Raw genomic sequence first — 26619 nt, forward strand, 5'->3', positions numbered from 1 at the left:
GCCAAATCAGAAGAGATCCTGAATTGTGAGGGGGGAGAAAGGGGATAAAAAGGGGTTCAGAAAGAAAGAAAAAAAGAAAAAAAAAAAAAACTATTAAAAAAAAGAAAGCCGATAAAGAAAAAATATAAAAAGAGGAAAAAATATATATATATTAGATAAACTATTTTAAAAACGTTAAAAAAAGAAAACGGTAAAAGTTAAAAAAAATTTAGCAGAAGAAGAGAAAAAGAAAAAAAAAATTGAAAAAGAAAAAAAAATTAAATTAACTGCAAGGCTAAAAAATCATGGGGAGAAAGCCATGAGTTCCGTGCTTTGCTTTCTTCTCCTCTGGAATTCCGCCGTTCTCCTTGGTAGGTGAACTTGGTCCTGGCTGGGTTTCCCGTAGATCTTCTGGGGGAGGGGCCCGTTGTAGTGATTCTCAAGCGTCTTTGCCCCAGGCGGAGTTGCACCGCCCTTACCCGGGGTCGCGCTGAGTCATCCGCTCGGGTTCGCTTTGGGGAGCTTTTGTTCCCTGAGCGCTTTCCGTAGAGTCCGGAGGACGGGAATAAAGATGGCGGCCTCCTGGTCTCCGGCCCGGAGGAGCCGAGAGCCCGGGGCCCCACTCCTCAGTGCGCCCTCAGAGAACAGTGCCAAATGACTACCGTCACCCTGGCCTACGGCTGCGCTCCGAGCTGACCGAGCCTGCGACCGGTTCACGGCAACCCGGAGCTGAGAGTCACTCCTCGGCTCTGTCTCTGCAGCCGGCTTCCCCGTTCTAATACCGGTAAGCTCTGCGACACTGAGACACCCCCGATCCTTCTGCGACCCTGCGGGACCTGAGGCCGCGCTTACCCCGCCTGGGCTTCACCCCAGTTAAGCCTCTGGAGCGATGTCCCTCCGCGGAACAGACTTTTAAAAGTCCTGATTTTGCTCCGTTGCTTCGCCGCTCGCCGGGAGCCGGCCCCTCCCCCCGCGGTCTATCTTCCCGTCGCTTTGGATTCACTTCTCCGCCAGTCCTACCTTGCAGAAAGTGGTTGATTTTCTGTTTCTGGAATTGCTGTTCTTCTTCTCTTCAATCTCCCGTTGGATTTGTAGGTGTTTGCAATCTTTAGATAAGCTATTTAGCTGATCTCCCGCTACCCGAAGTAGTCTCAGCCTGCTACTTCTCCGCCATCTTGACTCCTCCCTCCTCCAATCATTATTTTTATTTTCAATAAATATGGGTTTGTATTTGTGACCCAAGGGAAGCCCAAATTAGTTATTTAATTTTTTTATTTTTTACACTACTCCATCGGTCTCTTTTTCTATCTTTCTACATAAATCTATAGATTTTTGATTTCCTACTATGTTTGTGTGTATTCCCTAAAATTGGATAATACATTGTATCACCACCAATATATACTAAGAGTAATGTAAGCTTATTTCAGTACAAGCCATGGACAGAGATGGTGGGGGTTAAAAACATTGGCTGATGGAATTATTCTCAATGAGCCCACAGAAAGAGCCTCGTACAGAGATTGAGCCTATCATAAGTACAAAAGAAGCCCAGAGTTGCTCAGTACAGAGAGATCCAAGAGAAAATGAGTAGTCTTCCTGTCTAATGCTCAAGACTGGCTTTGTTCCCTAAGGATCTTCCTGCCCTGGCATGGAATCACATCTCCCTGGCACCATGCCATGTTCAGCGGATCTCTGCCTGGTGTCCGCAGGCCTGTCCCAGACAGACTGATGTGGTTTTCACAGTGAGCCCTTTAGAAACCAGCATTAAGGTGTTTCTGAACAAAATGTACGAGTCTATGTGCCACAGGGACTTTCCACATCTCCCAGAGCCATCTTCACTGTTTGCACTAAACTTCTTGGGTTACTCCACGCCCTGCTAGCATGAAAGTAGCCCATCTGTTTGCCTCACGTTTTTGTTGTTGTTGTTTTTCTAGAACGTGAGATCTTGCTCATGTTTTCTTTCAGCAAGTGCTATCCTAATGGTTTGTATTTCTTGTCGTGTAGTTCACACATAGTTCTTGCACATGAACAAACTTAAGAGTCTGGTTTCTCACCTGGGCGTTGAGCTATCTGGGGCGCCTTAGCATCTGCAGGAGTGATATTCCTTCTGTCTTAACCCCCACCCCACTTGCCTTCTCCAGAGACTGCATTTGACATAATCAATGAAAATACATATTTCCATTTCCATCTTCACGAATGGTAGTAGGAATCCTCTACTTCAGAAATCAATCACTCTAGATTTTTTTTTTCTTAATATGACAAGAAAATAAAACACCAATTTGCACAACAGCATTAGGTAGATCAATAACCAAGTTCTGGAAATGACAAGATATTAAATAACCTGGACTCTAATTTGAAGAGTCCTATCTTTAGGGCACCTGGGTGGCTCCGTAGGTTAGGTGCCCAACTCTTGATTTTGGCTCCAGTCGTGATCTCAGGTCATGAGATCAAGCCCCACATCGGGCTCCACACTGGGTGGGAAGCCCACTCAGGATTCTCTCTCTCCCTTGGCCCCTCCCCTACCTCTCTCTGTCTCACTCTGTCTCTCACTCTCTGTCTCCCTGTTTAAAAATAATAAAAAATAAAAATAGAGAATCCCATCTTTGATAATCTATCAAAGTAGCATTAGTTATGTCACATTTAAGCCACAGCTGTTTCTATAAACTTTTCCTTCAGGAAATTATCTTTTTTTTCTTCATTTCATTTTAAACATTTTAATACAATAAGCAAGACAAACATACATACATCAAAAAAGTAACACACACATAAATACACACACACAGAGCTTAGAACCCCTTTCATTTCTTTGCGTTAATTCTCTGAGAATACCAATGTTCCTGGCATAGCCAGGAATAGGATAACACACACTTGAAACTAAAGATGGAGGATATCTATAGGTTTCATTGGTTTACATTTGAATTTTTTTTTTTACCATTTAAAACTAATTTTTGTATATGAATTGTGTAGGAGAATTTGGAGTACAGACGTTCAAGATAATGGGTAAAAATGCCTATTTCTGGCCTTACACCCGCAAATTCTAATTCAGCCATCTGGTATGGAAACAGAAATTCACTTTGTCCACAAGTATTTATAGAATACTTACGGTGCACTGGGCATTATTCTAGGCTCTGGGGATTCAGCAGTAAATAAAGTTGCTGCCTTCATGATGTTCATATTTTGCTGGAAGAACAAAGACAATTGAAACAACGTGAAAGTAAAATATGTCACAGAGTGTGAGTCCAAGTGATGAAGAAATGAGGGGGTGGTTGAGGTTTTATAGGAGGGTCTGGGAAGACCTCTCTGACGTTTGAGCAGAGACCTGAGGGGGTGAGGGAGAGAACCATGTGCCAATCTTCCCTCAGATTTACATTTTTTACTCTGGTATCTTATTGATTAAAAGAAACCAGACATAAAAAAGCAAATAATGGAGGTGCCTGGGTGGCTTATTGGTTAAAGCCTCTGCCTTCGGCTCAGGTCATGATCTCAGGGTCTGGGATCAAGCCCCACATCTGGTTCTCTCCTCAGCAGGGAGTATGCTCCCCCACCCCCTGCCCCTCTGCCTGCCTCTCTGCCTACTTGTGATCTCTGTCTGTCGAATAAATAAATAAAATCTTTTTTTAAAAGAAGTAAATAAGGCGTGGTTCCATCTTCATAAAGGTAAAGTAAACTATTGAAATAGAACTCTCCATAATGATTATATTTAGAGGGGCTGGTAATGACTAAGAGAGGGCACAGGGCAAGTTTCTGGAGTGCTGGCATATTCTGTATCATGGTGGAAACTGTGTTACATGTATGATTTTTCTTTATAAAAATTAATCAAACCTTAATCTCTGTGCACTAAAAGAAATATATTTTATATTTCAATTTTTAATTTATGTCTAAAAAAGAAAGACAAGAAAACAATTACATCAAAAAGGATAAAATACTCAAAAGCAAACTTAACCCAGGAAGTGAAAGACGTGTATATGGAAACTACACAGTGTTCCTAAAAGAAATTAAAGAAGACACAAAACAAAGGGAAGGACATTCAGTGTTCATCGATTGGAAGACTTAATATTGATAAGATATCAGGAGTGACCAAAGTGATCTACAAATTTAACACAATCCCTATCAAAATTCCAATAGCATTTTTTTCCAGAAATAGAATAATCCATCCCAAAATTCATATAGAATGTCAAGGAACTCCAAATAGCCAAAATAATGTTGAAAAAGAAGAACAAAACCAGAGGTTTCTCATTTCTTGATTTCCCAAACTTATTGTAAAGCTACAGTAATCAGAATGGACATGAAGTGTGATACTGGCCTAAAGACAGATTTAGAGGCCAGCAGAATTGAATAGAGAACCCGGAAATAAACGCTGACATTCATGGTCAAACAATTTTTAACAAGGATGCTAAGATTATTCAATGAAGAAAGGACACTGTTTTCAACAAATAGTTCTAGGAAATGTTATATAGATTTTACCACAATTTTAAAAAAATTGTAAAGAAAGAAATCAGGGAGACACAGGCAGCATGAACTTTTGGACCCAAACTTAGGTGCAAATGAAAATCCTTTGGAATTTTTTAAAAATACAGCACAGTCACATTTTAATTCAAATTCATAATAACAAAATATAACGATGACTAATGTTTCATTTATATGTAAAAGTTTCATTTATGCATAAAATAATGTGGCTCTCTCAAGATTTTAAAAGTTAAACAAGAATCACCGTATCAACTCTGGGAGTCCAAGGGAACTAGAAATGCCAGGTGGCAGGGTTAATATTAGCTGGAAGACAGAAATACAGTATGCCATGAGAAAACCAATCAAGATTTGTAAATTTTGAACTATGAAATGTTGCCAAGAATGTACCCCTTCTATAAACTGCACCCTTCTCTACAGAATTCTAGGCCCCTTACTAGACAGTTTGATCAAGTATATCTAGGGTTGAATCCAAGCAATTCTTATTTTTAAAAGCTCCCTGGAATGTCTAAGACTAATGGTCTATGCATCGTTGTTTAAAAACTACCAGTCCTCCATAAAAGAATAAGCACATTCATTCTGTGTAAAAAGGAAAAAAAAGTTATTGACATATATTGTGTCTTAGGCTATGAGGTTATAAGATGAAGCAAAAGTGTCATGACCACATGAAGCTTAAGCTTTAGTGAAGAAGTCAGATGAAGCAGATATAGTGAAGTGTAGTTATAATAGACATTACTGTATATATAATAAGGAGTTTGGTCACATGGGGAGCACATATCAGGGGCACTTCACTGAAGGGGGCATATGAACTGGTTCCCAATGGATGGAAAGAAACCAGCCAACCAAAAAGGGAAAAAGTGAGAGTGTTTCCAGAAAAAGAAATAGAGAATCTGTTGGGACCTAGAGCAGAGTTGAAGAAAGAGCACTGAATTCACAGAATTAAAATGAGTTCAAGATGAGGGAAATTCAGAGTAAGGATGGAGAAGTGGTGATGCATAAAGCCAAGGATAAGGCCAGGTCAGGAAGGACCTGGCAAGCCTGGTGGGGAGCTTGACCATTCTCCTAAGGGAAAGTGAGTGGAGAGGAAGACCTCCCCAGTGGTAGCATGGAGAATGTGATGGACTGGGTTGGAGAAGAGACAACAGTGGAGAGAAAACCTCAATTAGGTTTTAGCAGCAGGGGTCCAAATGAGAGAGGAAGAGGCATGGGCTGGGGTAGTGGCCACAGGAATAAGATATTTAGGAGACATAATCTATAGGCCTTGGTGATGAATTAGATATGAAAAGGGAAAAGAAGTTAAGAATGATTCCCAAATATATAGCTTGGGTAGAAATACGAGTCATGGTACCATGTTGTTATTGAGGGTTGAGGGGGAAGATATCACATCTATTTGGGAGGGCTGAATTTTGAGGGGTCTGGGATGTCCAGGATGCAGGATGGTATCCAGTGGAAGGTGGTGTCTTAACTAGAGATTCATCAGTTGAGCTTTGAAAGCAAAACAGTGACTGTTTGCAGGATAAAGAGAGGAAGAAGTAGAAGAGAAATCTAGAAAATACCAGAGAAGTCATTCAAAGAAGACTTGGTGGTGCGTGGAGAGGTTGGAGGACACCAAGAGGGGTATACTGAATGGGAAGCCTAGAAGGCTGTATCAAGGAGGAACAGTCAACAGTATGAGAGACTTCCAAGAGAAAGATGAACCCCAGCAGGTGCCTGTTGGATTTAGCAATACAGAGCTCATTAGTAATCAGCCAAAGGTGTGGGTGAGTGATGAGAGCTGACACTGGGTTAGCAAGCTGAAGAGTGAGAGAGGCTGTCATGGCAGGCGTGAGTGCTGACCACCATTCTGAAAAAGCTCGGCTCTGAGAGAGAGGCTGAGGGAGGACAGGGGGCTGACCAGATGCTTGCTTTCGCTTTGGGGGTGTAATTTAATGTTGGTGAGGCTTAGACCTATCTAAATGGTTATAGAAAGGATCCAAAAGAGAGGAGGGATTAAAAAAAAAAAAACAGAAAGAGAGAGAGAGAGGAAGGAAGGAAGGAAAGAAGGAAGGAAGGAAGGAAAGAAGAGAAGAGAAAAGAGAAAAGAAAAGAAAGACAAGACGGGATCATTGAGTGTTCAGTGGGGAGTGAGCACAGGCTGGCTCCAGCACCGTCTGGCCTTGAGGGCATGGTTTGATCTGTCTGGGCTCTGGCGTCTTTATCTGTAACTTGTGGGGTTGCTCTTTGTCTGTGGTTTCCAAACGGCAGTCCTCAGAACTGTCTCAGAACACTCATGTTTCAGCTTTTGCCACAGCGACTTGACCTCTCTCTTACGTGTTTTTAAATAATTTTTTATTTCTAGTAATTTAATACATGTACATACTTTGGACAAGCAAAATAGCAGTAAAAGAATCCTAAAAAACAGCAACCCCTGTCCATACCTGCTCACTCTCAGCCACTCCCAATTCTTGTAGTATTTATGCCAATTTTTGTAAATTAAAGTCTTCTCTCCGTATGTCTTAAATGTAGACATCTACTGATGTCCGTCCCATCCTATGCCCACTTGCCCTGATTCTGATCCTTCCAACACAATGCCATCCCAGCGTTTGGTTAACTGTGTTCTCATTATTATAAGCATGGAAATATTGCTCACCAACTCTTGTTTCCTTTTGTGAACAACCTGTCATTTCCCCTGCCAGTAATATTTGCTTCTTTTGTCTCATTTACCCTGATTTCTATTAATGGTTGCTATTTTTTCCCTAAGTGTTCTGCCTTCTCAAAAACCTATCAGTATACTCCCTGTGCTGGTGTAATCACAAGACTTCCCCAGAGACTCCACTCCCGGAGACCTATGTGGTCTGCCACGGAGCCTCCTCTTGGCACTAGCTTTGACTCTTGGCCCTGTCAGAGCCTCATCTTCTGCTGCCATACCTTCCTCTTCCTTGTTTTACACCCTTGTGTTGGTGTGGCATGGGAGTCGGTGTTTTCAAGTCCTGCAGAGCTGAAAATATCTTATTCTACCATCCCATTTGGTTGAGGGTTGGCTGCTAATAGAATTCTGGCTTGCAAAAAAACTTTGCCTTGAAAAATGTCAAGGCCATTGTTGTTTTGCTTCCATTTTGGTTGTTGAGATGTCAGAAGCCATCACAGTTTCCTACCCCTCGGACATACTGGGTTTTATTTCTCTTGGGAGATTTTTATTTTTATTTTTATCCCCTCATGTCCCAAGTATGTGCCTTGTTTTGGTTCTTTCTTCATTCGTTTTTCTTGGTACCTGGTAGGCCCTTTTGTTATGAAGATTCATACCCCATATTTCTAAGGAACTTTCTCGATTTCTCTCTTTTATAATTCTCTCCATTTTATTTTCCCCATTCTCTCTTTCTGGAGTTTCTTTTAGTTTAATATTGGACCTTCTGGCTTGACCTTCTAATTTTCTCTTTCTCTCTCTCTCTCACTCTCAGGAAATTATCTTCGCTTTATATCCCAACTCTTCTACCTAATTTCTTTAACTTATCTTTTATTTGATTTCCAAGATTATTTCCTTTTTTATTTCCATTCACTCTTGTTTTGTTGATACAATTTCTTCTCTTCTCTCTCCAAGGATACTCTCTCTCCCCCAAGCCTAACTAAAATCCTGCCTATCCTTGAAGGTTTGACTCAAAATCCCTATCTTGTATGAGGCCTTCTCCAATCAGTTCAAATCTCTCCACTAAACATGAATTCTATAGCATTATTATATTCCATACCATCTAATATGTGATTATATTTAAACTTGCATTGCTTTCAGTTGAGGAAATCAGTTGTATCTCCCCGATTACACTATGATCTTCTCAAGAGCAGGGACTGTTTGCTTGTTCTGTATCAGCCAGAGTGCCTTATCTAGAACTGTGAATAAAACAAGTTATGAACAAGTGCTTACTGATTTGAAAAAAAAAAATGATTGGCCATCTTAATTCCACCAAACCAGGCTCTCCTAGTCAGGGTTCTTTAAGGAGTACCAAGAGCATAGGTATTTGCCAAATAATAGAGGAGTTTAGAACTTACAGATGTTTGCAGTTCTTCCTGTCTTACACAGTGTTTCATTCATACCTAATTCAAGAGCAATATTTTAGTGACTTGTTTTATTGACTCTTCCCTGAAATGCTCAACTTAGATTTCATAGGAAAAACACTTTCTTTTCTCACATTTCATTGGTTTAGGAAATATTTAATAAATTATGCAGTCGAAATAACCAAGAACAATTAGCTCAAGCAGGATTGGAAACAAACAACATCTAAATCTTGGCCAGCACATGACTCAGTTGGTAGGAACCAAAGGGCTTGGGCATGCTGGAGTGTAATCTACTGGCCTTGGGCACTTAACCTGCCAAGGAAAGAAGGACATTCAGCTGTCATGTCATTTGTGGAAACCAGTCAAGATCTACTATACTCTAGTCTTTGTATACCAAGAAGAGGTATCTGGAAGAAATTAATTTGTGCCCATCATCTCTCTTGGGTCTTCTTGCAATCAAGGGTACATGTGGCCAACCCAGCTGACATATATTAGTGACAGCCTTTGGTCTGAAAACAGCACGAGACTCATTGGCTCAGGGGCCAGTCATCTTTGTCCGCTTAGAACCAAGATCTCCCCACTGAGCTGTACTTCCCTGCCACGAGTCTACGAAGGGCCAACAGAGCTCTACTGGACCCAGAAATCTTGCCTTTTCTGTCTCCAGGATGGATCCCTCTTCCCCACACTTCTATAATCATCACACTTTGGAAGAATCACACATAGATTCTCAGAGAGGACATGGATTATCCACTGGACTTTGGAGGGCCCCTGCCCCAATATGAATCATTTTTTATAATAGTCCAGGGAACTTGGAAATCCTACTTAAACTGTGGTCCCTTAAGAAGGTTAACCTCTAAATAGAGTTAAAATAGGTTGACATTAGGGGCATCTGGGCTAGGCGTCCAACTCTTGATCTCAGCTTAGGTCTCCATCCCAGGGCAGTGAGTTCAAGCCCCGCATTGGACTCTATGCTGGGTGTAGAGCCTACTTTAAAAAAAATGTAAAATAGGTTGACATTAATGGTAAGAAAGAAGATTTGTATTTCCTGTTGATCATGCTAGAAGGACTGGCACCACTTTATAGCTACTGAAAATCCCAAACGTGAAGGAAGTATCACCCCTGGTCATTTTCCCCAAGGGAGAGAAGACTGTTCTCTGAACAGGGGTTTGAGAAAACCCCATAGAAAACGGAAAATACCGTATGAAAATCAGGCAGCAACAGAAATATCAGTCTGTCAGATGAGAGTTTTGTCTCTATAAAGCCAAACTGGAACCAATTCAGTTGAATTGGTTTCGGGGTAAATTTAGTGATGCAAACATTTTCCCTGGTGCCGGTTTAGAAGCCACGTAGGACTGAGTTCAGTGAAAGGTAATGAGTTTCCTTCTTCTGTGGCTATCCTACAGTCGGGTAATGAACAAAGGCGGATTTCATTTTGGATTGGTGATAAGAACAAATTGAATTATATTAAAAATCACACCGATTTGCAAGATGACTCTTGCTTTTAATTTTCCTCTTTTCCGGCGGCATTTAGGTCTTAAGTGGCAGAGGCCACAGCTGTTCTCCCATGCTGGGGTATTTGGCTTATTCTAGTTTTATCTTACCTGTGCTGGGCCCTGCCTATGAGCCTGGGTGTCTGCGGCCATAATAGGCACGCACCTCACTCATCTGGCTTGTCTGGCTCTCAGGGCAGCAGAGCAATGACCTTGGCTCCCCAGCAGTCCAGGTCCCAGACCAAGCCCTTCTCAGGGCTCTCTCCACTCTGTCTGCCAGCCGGCCTCCTCTGCTGCCTTCTTCCATGTGTGGAAGGGTGGCTTTGTTTTTTGGAAGTGGGTTTTCGTACACCGATGATCCTTTCCCTTGGAATCGAGAATGACATTGAAAACCTTCCTTCTACAGCTGTTTCTTCATCTCATGCTCTGTTCAGAGGCTGAACTCTTCTTGGACCTGTGCTAGTTTCTCAGGGGACGTGGACACATGGACGTCCACGCAGTGGAGTAACGGATTCTAAAAACGGCCTCACGGAGAAAATGCTTAGATCGTTAGCACTAGTGGTATGACAGCCAAAACGTATTAGATGCTCCCAAGGATGGACGGCCCCTGCCTGGCCACAAAGACAATTCCAACAGGAGGCAAATTTTTAAACAACATATGTCTCAGGGAGTTTTTGTCAAGTGTCCTTTCCCCACAATAGAGGTCTAGTGACTTCCTTCTCTTACCAGGCAAGTGACAGGATTCCTCAGTGAGTCGCCATGAAACTGGGCCCTCTTCCTATCAGATAATCACAACACTCCACTGCCTTCTGTCTAGAACCATTGGTTCCAAACATAGCGTGAGCAGAAGGAATAAAAATCTATGATGTTAGATCATCATGGGACATTTTCTTCAATGGACTAAAGCAAAAGGTCGAAGAGCTACTTAATAGACGCTCATAAAAAAAAATAAATACAGAATTTAAAAAATCAGAATAAACGTCTCCCACCCTCCCCCTTCCTCATTTGCTTTAAAAATGGGCATAGGGGGATAAAATGGTCTGTCTCAACCCAAGAATATAATAACACTGCCTCTCTTTCCTTGTTTTAGGGAATGCTGTCGATTTTTTGGAGACAATGGCTTGACTTTGAAGGTGTTTTTTACCAAGGCAGCACCCTTTGGTGTTCTTTGGACACTCACAAACTACTTGTACTTACATGCAATAAAGAAAGTAAACACTACGGATGTCTCCGTGTTGTTCTGCTGCAACAAAGCTTTTGTGTTCTTGCTCTCATGGATCGTTCTCAGGGACAGGTTCATGGGAGTGAGGGTAAGTTCCTTATTATCTGTCTTCCTCCCTCACTCGGTCATGTCAACCAAAACCTGCCCATTGGCTTGCTTAGCTCCATGTGCTGCATCCTGAGCATACACTGCTGACCACTGTCCTGCCGATCTGCGGCAGAAAAGGAGCCTGAGGTCTCAGTGTGCCTTGCCAACTTTCTCGCTTGCAAACCATACTCGACAAGCATTCATTAAAGCACCTTTCATTTCGAGCATTTCAACAAGCATTCCCTAAAGTGTGTGCCCGTCGGGGACCCCTCCTAGGGATGGCGATATTCTCCCCTCTCTGCGTGCTCCCCCCGTCTCTCCCGAGGGCAGCCACGCCCTGCCGCCGGGAGCTCTCTGCTAACCCTGTCCCTCTTTGCTTAGGATGCATCTGAAAGCCGGAGGATCCCTCCGCATCCACATGGACGGTCTCGGTGGGTCCACTGTCTGGACCGTGTGTACGGAGCCGAAATGGGCCAGAGACGCTTTTGCTAAGTCCAGATGGTGGACGGACAGTTTCCTTCCCTTCACACCCCAGGCGAAGGGAGACTGAAATTCTTGTGTCCTCAAAGTACCTCTTGTTGTCAGAACCGAGACTTGGCAAGTCCCATTAAAATCCAGTCAAACAGCTAGCCAGATGTCTGACAGCGGTGTGAAATATGATTGTGTGACCTATACAGGGACTCACCCCAGTAAAAGGAGCGAGGGGACTGTTCTTATTGACTGAATCCTGGTGGCTTCTGCTTGTCTCCCTCTGGTGGCCAAGGGCTGCTACTACCCCACCACCACCTTGGCAGGGACACAAGGACAAAGGATTTGGATTTGGCCTTGAAGCTAGATCTCTTGGTTGGGGGGCAGTGGGGAGGAGAGGCGTGGATCACTAACTCCTTCCTGCATTTGCAGGCCGTGTTTCAGGCCCGGTGGGCCGGCCAGGCACCTGAGAGCCCTTTCAATGGGCAGTCACCATTCCCTTGAACCGCGCTGGCACCAGTCAGGGGGCAGACTCCCGGCCCTCTGTTACTTGTGTCCTTTGCTCATTGTCCTGGGAACAATGACATCACCCTGGTGGAGGATTCACACCCACCTAGTTACTCAAACAGCAGTGGGGACATGAGTCAACGGCTGAGGATAATTTTTAGCTTGCAGTAGGGGGAAAATTTGTTTTGAGACTTAATGTTAATTCTGGAATAAAAACTCACTCCCTGTGCTAACCACCCAGAAAAGCTTTCAGCAAATAAATTATCTAATGCACCTCCCCAAGAAATGCGGGTACTTCCAGCAGTAGTCTGTCCGTCTGCCCGCCTGGCTGGACTCTGAAGACTCAGAGGTCCCAGGGCCCATCGTGACTTTATTTGGATGCAGCATCCCAAGGGAATTCATAAAACTTTTTGGCAAGATTCTGATGTCCAAAGCAAATTCCAAACGGGATCCTGTTCATTGGGAAGAGAAACTTCAAGGTGAATTCTGTCTCTAAGCAGGACTTTTTTTTTTTTTTTTTTTTTTTTGAGGTTAAGAGAAGGAGTTGGAAAACACTTGAAACCCTCCTAGACTCAGAGAGACCAGCATGGCACACTCAGATCTTTTCTTTGTCGCTGCTCATGGATGAGAGGGTTGTCTCCCCCGATAGTGATCCAGTCCAGCCATCCTGGGCACTTGGCCAGTTTGGTCTGAGCTGACTGCTATGTATGGAACAAAATCCTGCACTGAAGCCATCGCTAGGCCGGTCCCGAGATGAAGGTCTAAGAGGCTGGTGTTGGCGATGGGATTGTGTGTGGTTGTGGGTCTCTAACGATCATCACTCCTCTGAGAAGCGTGTGACCTGTCATCTGAGGGCTTCCGGCTCCAAGTCACTGTGGATTCCCCTCTTCTCCTCTTTAGGAGTTCAGAGAGCTAGAAAAGTCTGGAAGACTCCCTCAGTGGCTGGTAGGATGGGAAATTTCCCCTTGAGAACAGATGGAAACTCAGATCCCAGATAATATCTAACTGGTACGAGGGTTCTCTTAAGGTTTCTCTTAGACTGTTGGGGTAGCTGGCGCAGAATTTCCAAAGATTGAAGGGAACTGACCCATTCCCCTTCCCGGAGGGCCAAGCTTATAAGCCTGAGAGACAAAAAGCAGCTGAAGGAGGCTCAGCATTATGCTGGTGGGAACAGCTGTTCTGGTGGGAACCGACTGCATGGCCCACCTGTGTTTATTCAGACGATGACTCACATCACAAGGGCTGTGGTTCCTGCAAAACATCCAACTGGTCCAGGTCCCATGGACTGACCAAGCAGCAGCAAACATCTTCTCACGCCTGAGCGATCCAGATCCCGGCCACGTAGGGCATCAGAGGTGACCATCGAAAGGAGCCCAGGTTGGCCACTGTGTCACCCTTCGACTCTGTGCTGTGTGTTCCCTGGCTCTCCAGACTCGGGCTTTCTGACCCCGCAGGGAGGTGCTCTCGTCTAGTGTCAGGGGACCAGGGTTTGGATCTTGATTCCACTCTCATAAGCTGTTGGGCCTTGAGCAAGTCACTGAACATCTCTGAGCCTCTGTTACCTCATTTTAAGGTAGACGAGCACTCGTTTCGGAGAACAGCAGTGAGAATCAAATAAAATGGTGTATGCCCGACGTAACATCCACTAACGGTTCTCTTTCTCGGTGTTACTTCTGTCGTTCTTTCTCAGTTGGAGGGCTTCGATGGATCAGCCCAGTGTTTTTGGTGACCGTGTCAGAGCAGATGAACGTCGGAGGCAGTTTTATGTAGGAAAAGCAGCAATAAAATGAGAGCAAGTAGAACTCGGGGTGCATGAAGCCAAAGCCACCCAGCTGTGGTCAGCAGCTGGAGAGAGAGCAGGCATTTGGGATGAAACCTCCCCCAGCCCAGCTCAGGGGACACGGAAGATGGGATTCTCTACAGGCCAAGGAGCTAATGGCGACCACCCACCATAGTCAGGGCTCTCCAACCAGGAGGGACTGGCGCAGGAGCAAGAGAGGTCTGAGAGATCATTCTGGTGGGCCCTCAAACCCCCGTAGCCCATTCCTGGGGGTCCTGTGCCTTTTCCAAGACCAGTTCCCATCTCGGGTTCTAGGTGATGTTTTTGGTAATGACAGCGCCCTCGGCGTCTCACGAGGGTCCGTCCCTGAACGGTAGCTCTTGCATCTGATCCCAACTGCCTTGCGTCTGGGAGGCTGTCCCCTGCCACCTGGGGAGGATCCAGAGCACCCACAGAGCCTGGGGGAGCCCTGGAGGGCTCACCACTGGCCCCTTCCCATGCCCTGAAATCAGAAGGGTCCACTAGACGATCCCCACTGAAATTTAATAGTCTGAGTGGGTAAGAGCAGCCAGGAGCTGGGAGGGGGCATATATTTCCAATTTGTCCTTTCTGTGGCTCAGAATTGCCCCAGGATGTACACATCCACAGCACAGCACACGGGGCTCGGTGTGGCAGAGGACGCACAGCCCGTCCCAGTCTGAGCAGAGCGGAGAGCTTGTCTGAGAGGTGGTCAGACTCTGTGCTGCTCCCACCTCTCTCATTCCTCCTTGAGTTTGCCTCCTGCCCCTCAGCCTGACATTGGAGAGGGAGCAGGGGACCATGGGGGAGGCAGGGAAGAGCCCCGGGGGCCTGGCAGCTATCGTGGGTTCACCAGGGAAGGTGAGGCTATACCAGCAAGAGGGTGATGGGCAACGTGCTGACCTCGGTGTCTCCTGCGCCTACGTTTCCTCCCCCTCCAGCTAACGCCCCACCACCCCCGGCCCCCTCTGCCGAAGTAGAGATGGTGGTGCTCACCCTTCCCAGGGCTAGGGCCACTGTTACCCATGAGTCTGAAGCCCCGACTCCCTGTTTTCGGACAGATCCACGGGATACGTGGAGGGTGGTGGAAGGTGGGGAAAAAGAGAGGCAGGGACAAGTTCAGTTGTCTACTTTCCTTTATTTTCTTCTCCAACTCAGCATTCTCTCGATGGGGGGCATGTGAAACCATAGGACAGGCCCCCCTGGCCTTCCTGGAAAGTACATCATAGTGCAGCAAATAGGCAGCCAACATTCCCAAGTGCAAACCAAGAAACCTGGGTATGTTATGGTATAAATGTAAAGTATACATTTAAGTCATTTTTAAGGACAGAACTGGGATCTTGAAGGGAATGTCACGCTTGAAGAATGTCTAGGCCCTGCCCCCCCAATTCATAGGGTGTTTCAGCTCTGCTCTGCTGTCCAGGGCATGAAGAGTGAACTTGGCTCCAGCACATTGGGTGGGCCCCAGGCTCAGGGCCAGGGGGTCCCAGCAGGGCTACTGGCTCTAGGAGACGGGGTGCCCCACAATATAGAGCAGGCAGGTCCTGTGACCTAGGACAGGACTCCTAAGAGGAGAGCTAGAGCTGGGAGCTGGGGGACCACCGTCTCCTGATGCCACCTGTCACAATGACCTCTGGGGTCCTGGACTCCTCAAGTATGGCCTGGAGAGCTCTACCTGTCCCCCGCCAGCCCCTACACTCAGCTCTGCGGCACAGCACAGCCCTGGGTAGGGGCGGGGGGAGGAGGGACCTCACAGCCCTTTATTACTGAATCAGTAGAGACGACAAAGGAAGAGGCTGGAGTCAGCCTTGTAAGTCCTCAGGAGAAAATCAACCCCTGGGCTCCTTCACATCCTCGAAACTAAAGCCCCAAGTTTGGAAAAACTCAGGCACCTTTGGAAATGCACCAAATCATCTGAAATCCAGCTCTCTTCTTCCCTTCCTCTTTTTTCTAGTTATTTCTCTCCCTGTGGACCTCGGGTGCCTCGCGAGGTCAACCCGTTCCAAGCAGCATCTTTGCATTATCTGTGTCCCCTGGGCCAGGAGCCTACCTCTTTCCCTTCCTGCCTTGTCACGTGCCCCTTTCTTCTCCTGGAGGGAAGAAAAAGTCGCTTGTCTTCCTGATCTCTGTTTCCTTCTCTCGGTGAACAGTTGTACACAGTGCAGGTAGCATATGCATAAGAAACATAGTCAGCCTGTGATGCAGAATGAGGGCTGACAGTGATCTACGAATCAGGAAGGACAAGTGGGCAGTCAGTTCCCTGGTGCCCCTCTCAGAGCCTCGGTGTTGCTGTTGCATGGGCAGAGTTTGCATCACAGGAAGATACTGCACAAGGAATATTCTAGAAGCATGCAACTCACAGTGCGTGAGACTCTGCCACACTACCTTTCGCTAACCTGAGAACATTATGCTGAAGTCAGAAAGGAAACCTCAGTTCAAACCTCAGAGTTGGCTGTAGCCAACTATTCTGTGAATCCTGCTTTTCCTGTTTCTGTAGATCAACACGGATTTTGCAATCAGCCCTGAAATTTTACATCCCCGCTCAGCCACACACCAGCTCTGTGACTTTGGGCACGTTGCCGTGACCTCTCTGAGCCAAAGTTTTCATGTTTACAAAATGAAATGGATGATATGATCACATAGAAAACACTTAGTAGACGGGGGCTACTTGAGGTTGTTATCGGTAGCCGGGGTCAATTTTGAATGAGCCGTTAAGAGGGATAGCGCTGTCAAGTGAATCCAGTCGAGGCAACATCTCTGTTCTGCCCACAGCATTCCCAGCCCCATTTTGCACCAGTGACGTTTATGTAGCTCCATGACCACCCCAAGTTAGAACCTGTACTTACTCTCTGTAAGGATGCATTTCTCCTTTTCAGAATTTGTCCCAAGTAGTCAGTCTCCTGTGTAATCAACTACCTCACTTTGCGCAGCAGCAGAAACGTGTACATCTCCCTGGGGCGTCCGTTCAACGTGGGAAGTCTGGGTGAGGACAATCCCAGGATGGAGGGGGCTGTGGGGAAGCGCCCCGTCGCAGCTCAGGAAAGGCCCAGCACCCCCAGGGGTAGAACACCGTGGCCCTTTGGCACATGACACTCGCTCTTTCAGAAGACCCTACCACCGGCGCGCTAAGTGGGCCCCACGTCCAGTCCCCTCTCTGTTAAAATACAACGTGTCTAAGAGGCAAGATGTTATGTGCTCTCAGAAGTTTCGGCAGGAACTGGGGTCATTCCGAGGATGGTCTACCAAACCTTGTCAGGGCCAGGGCCCCTGCTGTTGGCATCATGACCGCCTTCTCTGCGGTCTCCCAGCACCACGGGGACGGGCCACCAGCTGACGCCAGGCCACAGCAGGGCTCCTTGCTGCTAGCTGTTCCAGGGGTTCCATCGCACTAAGCTTTCCTAAGCAAGAACAGAAATCCCATTTGTTTTCCAGAGAACTGGAAAGGAGACCCCACTCTCTTCCCTCGCATGAGACTCTCCTGAGCGTTTCCACCTCCGTGGACCCTCAGTGGCCCATCACATGGCCCCCCACCCTCTCACCTCTGTTTCCTCCCTTCTGTGCAGATCGTGGCCGCCATCCTCGCCATTGCTGGGATTGTGATGATGACCTACGCCGATGGCTTCCACAGCCACTCTGTCATCGGCATAGCACTGGTGGTGGGCTCTGCGTCCATGTCTGCCCTCTACAAGGTAAGCGCGGGGAGCGAGCCCTCAGAGCAGTGGGTCTCAGCCAGCTGGCCTGTCTCATGTGGGGCATCTTTGATGGCATCTGTGCCTTAAGCCAAGCAGCTGTTCTCAGTGTGTGGACAGACTCGCAGGGATGAGGCGCGCACCCGCTCTTGGCTTTGGCTCTGGCTCTCTAGACCTTTCCATCAAGGGCCATCTCTTTGCAGCTCTGGGCATAAAACAGGCAGAACAGTGGACAGGCAGCGACTAATTTTCATGACTTCTTTGGTTGGCAAGGACTGGAGAAGGACCGGGGCCCCCGGGGGGGCTGGCTCGGTGTTTGGAGAGATGATGCAAATACTTGGGGCAGCCTCGTCACTGAAATCTTTCATGGCACGGTTTTGGCAGCCAGCGGGACTCAGAGTGAATCCGCATGCCTTTTAAGCATTGCCCGTAGGCTGAATAAATAGAAACCCAACTCCTGTGATACGGCTATTATAACACATTTTTGACAAAATGTGGGGAAGCCCTAGAAAGCATGTCCCAACTGCAGGGCTGGATGAAGCCATGTTTGACCCCCACCTCTCCCCTCCCCCATCACGGCTCTGGCTGCTGCTCTCCCTCCTCCTTCCTCGCTTCCTCTCTCATCCTTTCACCTCCAGAGGGAAGACTCCAGATCTTCTCGGGCCTCCAAGTTGGAACCCCGACCTGGAGGATGCAACGAAGAATGAGGGTTTAGCTTGGAGACTCACGGCCCTTCGTGGATCCAAGCAGTAAGACAGAGGAAAATTAAGTACGGGAGAGAGTTAGAAAAGGGACTTTGTTTTTTTCCAGCTCTGTGTGTAACACATTCTATGGTTTGAGAATGAGAAATGACTGTGCCTTCCCGTCCTCATCAGCTCCCCGCCCTCACTGCCCACAGCCAGAGGCACACACGCCGTCTACCTGCTCTGGGACCCATCTCCCTAGGAAGACACAATCGCCCCACACCACTGTGAGACATCAAAGCCACTATTCGAATGCAGAAAATGGGACCAGGCCACACTCTGCTGGCCTCACTCAGCTGCATGCTAATGGGAAGCAGGGCGCATACAGAAATGCAATCTGCGATGAACACAGATCATTCTGATTTCGACTCCCCTTTCCCATCTCCCCCACGGCCTGATCTTTTTCCAGAGGGGCCAGTGGGTGGAAGGCTGAAAGCAATTTATTCCTCTTTTCATGCTTCATGCACAAATGCCCAGAAATACCTGAAAAGATTGGTGAAGTGGCTGAAAAAGGAAGAGGCAGGTGAAGTAGGAGGCACAACCGTGCAGAGACTCGAGCTGGACCCAAATCCGTTCCCTGGTTGTGGCTGGGTCCCTGAAACACGGTGGCACCTGCCCCTGTCATCCCAGCTTCCCGGCCACTCCAGGCACGTCTGTCCCTCTTCTGGGCCTCACACACCTGCCATACGTACAGATAAGAACAGGTGCAAGAAATCAAAGCGGGGTGCACTCTGCTAAACCCCATGCTGTTTCTGGAACGGGGTGGGTGGGGTGGAGCAGAGATGAGCTGTGAGCGTTACAATCTCTCTACCTTCGATTTATAGAAAATGTCTTCGCAGCCAAAGCCCTTTGCCCTGGGGGTCTGGCTGTGTTGTACAAAACCGAGGTCCCCAGAGGAATGCATCCTCGTGGCAGCTCTTTCTAAGTTCTGTGGCATCCCCGTCTTCGGACGCTCTGAAGCTGGGACGTGCTGTCATGACTGCAACACAGACAAAGGGAGCCTAGTGTCAGAGCCGTGACTCCCGGAGATGCCCTCCATGAGGCCAGAGATATGTCGCTGTCTCCCCGGGCGCTGCTGAGATCCGGTGCTTGTACCTCGCACCCAGCACTGACCCCACCACCCTCTCCCTGAAGGCCGAGTGAGGCCGGATTTGCCCGTCCCCCAGCTACGGCCCTGCACCCCCGGCCCAGCCTCGTCGGGCGCACCCCCTGCCACTGTGGCACGACGGCTGCGGGGGCGAGCCGTCACCTACCCTCCTCCGCTTTCTCTGGCAGGTTCTGTTCAAGCTCCTCCTGGGCAGTGCTAAGTTCGGAGAAGCCGCCTTATTTTTGTCCATCTTGGGCGTGTTTAACATCCTTTTCATCACCTGTATTCCCGTCATCCTCTACTTCACCAAAGTGGAATACTGGAGCTCGTTCCATGACATTCCATGGGGGAACCTTTGTGGATTTTCAGTCCTCTTGTTGAGTAAGTGCTGATTGCCCCTGCCCCAAGCGACACGGACTAGCGGGCCCCGGGCAGCTCCAGGGTCATCTGGAAACCGTGCCCTAAAGAAGAGCAGCAGTCTGTCGTTAAGTCCCCAGTGCTCTTCAAGACCCTTGTGTCCACTGGGTTCTAATTCCAGAACTGCAGGCTTGGCAGTAGTAGCCAGGGGCACCGCTACTCCGGACAGTGCTGCCTGTGACCTCCTGACAGCAGAACAGTACTTACAGGCCCGGGAGGGAGCTGGCTGGTGAAGGTCTGAGGGGGTCAGAGCCCAGTGCATTTTCTCAGTTATCATTACCATGAATATCGTCACCACAATTACTTGGTAGGAGGCGGGTCCTAGGCAGGAAAGTAGCCAAGGATGGGTCTCACCCAGTCTCCATCTCAGAATGCATAACCCAAGGCACCTGGCCGTCCTCATTCCAGAGTCACCACCGGCAACGGAGAAAAGCCAAGTTAGTGGCATGAGTCAACGGTCCCAGTCCTCTCTTCCAGGGTCTTTCACTGACGACCTTTTCCGAATTTCTTTGCTCTTCGTCAGAGCTCAGGAAGGGAGGAGGAATGCTGCTTCATTGGGATTTTTGTCCCTGATCCCCACCCAGGCTGCCTGAGTCAGAGCAAAGGGCAGTAGTAAGTCCCATGACTCCAGCCTCACCAGAAAAGCTGGGGGTGGGGGGTGCAGACCAGGGAGGGTGGCAAGTCCAGGGCCAGGCACGAATAATACCCTTCTTCTGTTCTTTATTTCAGCATTCAATATTGTATTAAATTTTGGAATCGCTGTTACGTATCCCACTCTGATGTCTGTTGGAATCGTCCTCAGTGTACCTGTGAATGCAGGTAAGCCTGTATGGCTTCCTCTCTCTGCTTGAAAACACACACACACACTCGCACACACACTCACTCACACACTCACACACACACATACTCCTACTCCCAAACACACACACTCGCATGCAGTCTTGCTGTGCCTATATGGAAAGCACCGTTGCCCTTCGGTGTAGAAAGAAGGCACTTGGGTAGAATGTTGGTGTGTGTTGCATACACGGTGTCTCTCCAGACTGCCTGGGTTTTCACTCACCACCCCGACATATGACGGTCTCCAGCCATCTAGGTTCTAACTGGTGTGGGAACCAGAGATGAATCTCATTAATCTTAGTAATAAGCTTGGAAAATGATGTAGCAGGAAAAAAATTCAGTTTTGTAAGTGACTTTCTAGAGGGGAAAGTGTGCTCGGGCTGTGACAGGGATGGTGTAGTGTTTGTAAACTGAGGAAACACAAACATTGTTCTGCACCTCCCAGAAGCTCATGAGCACGCTGGCCAGTTCCTCCGGACCTTGCTCTGCTTTCTCCCTGAGGACTCCCCAGAACACTCACCTGGCAGCTCGGCTATTCCAAAAACCTGTGGTCGACAGCCCCTCCCCTCCTTCCTTTTCCTGGTTCATTCTGGTGTCTGTTTTGGATTTTCTTCCCGGAGCCCCCTCCTCACCCCTGACGGCCCCGTCCGGCCTGTTCTTAGCCAGAGGAGGGTTCGTAAGTCTATAAGTCGGGTCTCTCCATCACACTCACCCGCTTGGCCCTGGCACAGGCCCCTCCCCCAAAGCCACGTCCATCCCGAGCCTCCTACCCACAGGCCACTAGAGGATTCACCCCCAGGCAATGGCAAGTCCTTATCCTGTCCCATGGGGCATCAGTGAGCAAAACAGCTCTCAGTTTCCTAAGCCTTTTCTTGTGATTTGTTTCTTCTCTCCTCCTGTCCCACGTGTTCTGCACATGCCTCTCCCTGGCCCCAGACTCTTTTCGGGGTACCTTGGGGCAGTGTGTGGAAGAAGGCCTGGCTGGGGCATCCGGGCACTAGCCCTGCCCACCTGGAGGATGGTGGTCCCAGCTCATCACCCCTCCGGGCCTTAGCTTGTCTCCCGTAAAAGTGAAGGCAGTACCTACCCTCACCCGACATTTCAAAATGCTGAAAGTCCCAGAGCTGCTGGAGAGCTGGTGCGAAGTGGTCCAACCTGTCGGGCTCCAGACGCTTCTACCTTCGGAAAAATAACTCATCAGCTTACCCGCTACACCTCACTGCATCGTTGTAGTCGCAGCAGTCACACTGCAAGGAAGCATGTAAGGACTTTTATTGAGGGACATTCATGAGCTCCTAGGTGGAAGCCCACTTGGCCTGTCTCATACAGCCAGATGTCGGAGAAGTCAGTGAGAATCCCTTCTTATTACTCACCTGCACGGTTTGATTGTGTGTCCGAGGAAGGAATCACATTCAGTTCGCAACTGGAGAAGAGAAGCAAAGGGGTCCACCACTGCCCGATGTATGAGAGCGGGGTCGGGTGGCTTTCCCACATGCCATGATGTTTACTGCTGGAGCTGCTCGTGTGCCCTGCTCATTGATGGTCCCCGTGTGCCAAATGTACCAAATGTTCTGTCATTATTGAAAAGTCAAGTATTTCTTTTTTTTTTTTAAGATTTTATTTATTTATTTGATAGACAGAGATCACAAGTAGGCAGAGAGAGAGAGAGGGAAGCATGTTCCCTGCTGAGCAGAGAGCCCGACGCGGGACTTGATCCCAGGACCCCAAGATCACGACCTGAGCCGAAGGCAGAGACTTAATGACTGAGCCACCCAGGCACCCCAAAAATTCAAGTATTTCTGAATTAAAGTGAGATAAAAGAGGCACTTTATTATTTTTTATATCTCAAATGATGTTCTTATTTCTTTTTTTTAAATTTCATTTAAATTCAAGTTAGTTAGCATATAGTATATTACTAGTTGCAGAGGTAGAATTTAGTGATTCAGTAGTTGCATAGAACACCCAGGGCTCGCTCCATTGAGTGCCCTCCCTAATGCCTGCCACCCAGCTACCCCGTCACCCCACCAACCTGCCCCTTCCCCTCCGGCAACCCTCAGTGTGTTCCGTAGAGTTGAAAGTCTCTTAAGGTTTGCCCCCCTCTCTGTTTTTAATACTTTATTTTTCCTTCCCTTCCTCTATGTTCATCTGTTTTGTTTCTTAAATTCCACATATGAGTGAAATCATATGATATTTGTCTTCCTCTGCCTGACTTATTTAAAAGAGGCACTTTAATTCCACAAAAGGGCTGCTAACTTTTTTTTTTTTTCCGGGTTTAACTTTCATCCCTTTCTCTTTCTCTGATGCCCTGTAGACAAGGTGAGAGTCAGGCGGGGAGGAGGAGGGGGAAGGCAGGGGAAGCGGAGAACCCTGAGGGGAGAAGTGGGGAACCGGGCCACCTCCTGGGCAGCTGGAGGAGGCCCACAGGTGGCAGCGGGCAGTTTTCCAAGGCCTCCTGCTCTAACTCAGCAAACCCTCTTTCACCAAATGATATAAAAGAAACGCAGTGGGTGCCTCTTGCGCAAAGGGCAGGCCCCAAATCTGCTTTGTCGAGCTTAACTAAGAAAACAGGGAATTAAAACAAAAAAAAACAACAAAAAAAGGAAAAACAAAACCCCAATATCCCCTATGTTTTTGACCATTTAGCTGTGGAGAGAATGGTGAGGTGGATTCTTATTAAGGGACCTTCAGCCTCTTTCGCGATTCGTCCCCTCACCTCATGTGAGTCAGGTAGCAGCCATGTGCCCTGGAGACCTTTAATAGGCCTTAATAGTGATGACCCAGGGGGCTTCAGAGCCTCGTGCTAATGGTGCCCTGGGGCAGAACAAGAATTTACATCTTCTAAAAACCAGTGTGAGTCTGATCTTCAAATTGTATATATGCATATACTGGGTAATAATGCTTTTAAATTATAAATATAAAATGCCATTGTAGGAGTGCCCCCCTGGGGTGGGGGGGCTCAGTTGGTTAAGCGTCCACCATCAGCTCAGGTCATGGTCTGAGGGTCCTGGGATCGAGCTCCACGTTGGGGGGTGGGGCTCCCTGCTCCACGGGGAGTCTGCTTCTCCCTCTCCCTCTGCCCCTCCCCGCTGCTGGTTCTCGCTCTCCCTCACTCTATCTCAAATAAGTAAAAAGTTTAAAAAAATCATTGTAGAAGACGCGAAAACTACTAAAACTATGAAGAAAGCAGTCACGTTTTCAGTGTCCTGCCACCCAGGGGTGGCCCCAGTTAAACTTGGGGTGCTGTGTGTGTGCCTATCTCCAATTGCCCAGTTGTTCCGTCCCTCACGCAAGTCAGTGTCTGAACTGCGGCGCCAGGTCAGTCTGGAGGAGTTTCACACCCGAGGGCTGTTACAAAATTTCGAGGCCTCCCGCGCCCGCCAGGAGCAAAGCCACGCCGAGGAAGATTCCACGGTCTAGCAAGACCGCAGCTCCGCGCCGGCGCACTAGGGGCCCACGGGCCCCGCCCTGCGCCCGGGCCTGGCCGGGTCTAGGAGTAACCCGGCTTCTCTCTGTCTCACGCAGTGGTGGATCACTACACCAGTAAGATAGTCTTCAACGGGGTGCGGGTCATCGCCATCATCATCATCGGCCTGGGCTTCCTCCTCCTGCTCCTGCCCGAGGAGTGGGACGTCTGGCTCATCAAGCTTCTCACCCGCCTCAAAGTGAGGAAGAAGGAGGAGACGGCGGAGGGCGGTGCGGACCCGGGCTCGGGGCCTCAGAGCAAGAGCCGAAGGGCCCGGCCCTCCTTCGCGCGCTGACCGCGGCCCTGCAGGACTCTGCGGCGATCACTCACGCTCGGGTTAGGGCCTCGGAGGTCTGCTCCGGACGGGGGACCCTCGGTTGGGTAAGGTGTGTACATACCTGTACAGTTCCGGTAACCTGCGGTAAGTTATACGGTATTTATTGGCATGTCCAATTTGCTTGCACTTTTCCCACATCAGACCTTTCACCTAAGGGTACCAGTTCCAAGTGGAAGAGAAGAGACGAGCCTCCGGCCCTTTCGAAATGAATGTCAATGTCAGTGTCAGTGTTCGGGGGGACAAGAGGCAGGGCGCGTGTTTTGAATCTTAGCAACTGCAAATGACATTGCACACTGTGATTATTTTCCAGCTATGGTAGGGTCACATTTTGTTTTATACCAGAGCTGTACTCTTAATTTTAAGGGATTTCAAATGAACCAAAAGACAACTGTAAGTCACTTTGAGTGGTTGGAGGATGGATGGAGGGATGGATGCGAAGAGAGGAAGCAGAAAGGCAAAAACGGACTTCGGGACCCACCGGCAGTGGCTGACCCCGGGGGTGGCAGGGGAAGGAGGACAGGCCCCGGCCAGGTTAGAGAGAGGGAAGGAGGAGTTGGAGCCCCAGCTGGCCTGCTCTCACGTGAGTGTGTAAGATCGTGCAAGAGAAATTATAGTGCCTTCTACAGAATTTTTGTCCTTACCTACGTGAAGCAAGGTGACATTGTAAGTCACTGGCGCCGTCTTATAATTTAGATGTACAAAATCTTTAGAAACAAAACTATGTGTGTGTATGTGTACAAAAACAACAGGCTGACGACCAGTATAAGGGAACATGGCTAGCGGTGTGCATTGCACATGTCAGATGGACACGGCGAGACTGTGAACTGCTGGTTGCTTTTACTCCATGACCAAGATCGAAAAATTATCTACCGAATCTGTAAACCTTTTTATGAAACTTTTAAAGCACCAGGCTGTTTACTTACACAGTTTAGGTCTGCCAGAAAATTCTATCTGTGATAGATCTGTCAAGAGGGACACGGGGGTTAGAGTTTACTATTTTTGAAGTTTACATTGTTACATACGAAATGGAAACCTTATTTTGAAATGTTGTCATAACCCAGTGGTGCATTCTGTGACCATGGAGTCTTTCGTTTCCTAGGGGAAAGGGGCATTCATGACCTGAACTTTGTAGCAAATTATTATTCTGTTTCCATTACCTGTTTGGCCAAACAGATTAATAAACTATTTAAAAAAGAAGCGTTCTGCACCGCGTTGGTGGCCACTTTGTCACAACCCCACTGTGCCCATTCCCTCCTCGCCTTAACCCTGGCTCCCAGTAGGTCCCACCCTCCTGAACCATCAGGCACGCAAACCCGCCCAGACACCTCAGAGGAAGAAAATTCTTACTGGAACAACAGAGTTGACGGTCTCGAAAGCAAAACATGGGCAGGGGCTCCTAAACTCACCTCCATCTCTCCTTTGTCCCCCTCTCCTTTCCCTCCAGGCGCCTGCCTGCCCCATCCCTCCCCACTCAGCCCTGGGTGTCACTGTTCTCTCTCATTTTTCCGCATGGACTCGTTCATCCAAGCAACTTGCACCAGCCTCTCCTAGCTGCCTCCAAGCGGCAGCCGCAGTCCCCATGTGGACATGATTTTCCAGCTCCCCTCCCCGCCTCCCTTCTGCCTGTGCATCCTAACCCCGTTCCAGCTCTGGAGAGTTTGTTGTACCGGCTTCGGTAGCACGCACACTTTTCTGTTCCAGGCAGCTCCAGCCGGGGGCTGTGAAGTTCAATGTCTCTCACTCTGCAGCTGCAAACAGAGGTGTTCTAAGGGTGGGAGGGGGGCGTGAGCAGAGAGAGCAGATGGCGAGGACACCTCATCCTTCCAGCCACACCTAGAGAGGCTCCTCCACACCATGGGGTGTTTGCTTGCTACGTGGGGTCGGAAACCGGGAGCTGAGCTGTCCAAGGCAGAGAGGTCCCTGCCTGACGTGTCCAGTGTGTGCTGTGAGGGGGATCCCCTCCACCCCCTCAGCGGAGCCGGGATGAGTCCCCTCCAGAATTCTGTCT

At 48.1% G+C, this 26619-nt stretch overlaps 1 protein-coding gene across 1 annotated transcript in view; it reads left to right on the forward strand.

Annotated features, from left to right (window-relative positions):
- The window catches only part of SLC35F3 (solute carrier family 35 member F3), a 122615-nt gene extending 96534 nt beyond the window's left edge, over positions 1–26081 (forward strand). The window contains exons 3-7 of the mRNA XM_047703587.1: positions 11047–11266; positions 17602–17727; positions 19746–19938; positions 20704–20793; positions 24334–26081. Coding sequence (XP_047559543.1) covers positions 11047–11266; positions 17602–17727; positions 19746–19938; positions 20704–20793; positions 24334–24569 — 865 coding nt within the window. The 3' untranslated portion in view covers positions 24570–26081. The remainder of the gene's footprint in view (positions 1–11046; positions 11267–17601; positions 17728–19745; positions 19939–20703; positions 20794–24333) is intronic.
- The last annotated feature ends 538 nt before the right edge of the window (positions 26082–26619 follow it).

This window comes from Lutra lutra, chromosome 14 (assembly GCF_902655055.1).
Source record: "Lutra lutra chromosome 14, mLutLut1.2, whole genome shotgun sequence".
In the NCBI taxonomy this organism is placed as follows: Eukaryota; Metazoa; Chordata; class Mammalia; order Carnivora; family Mustelidae; genus Lutra; species Lutra lutra.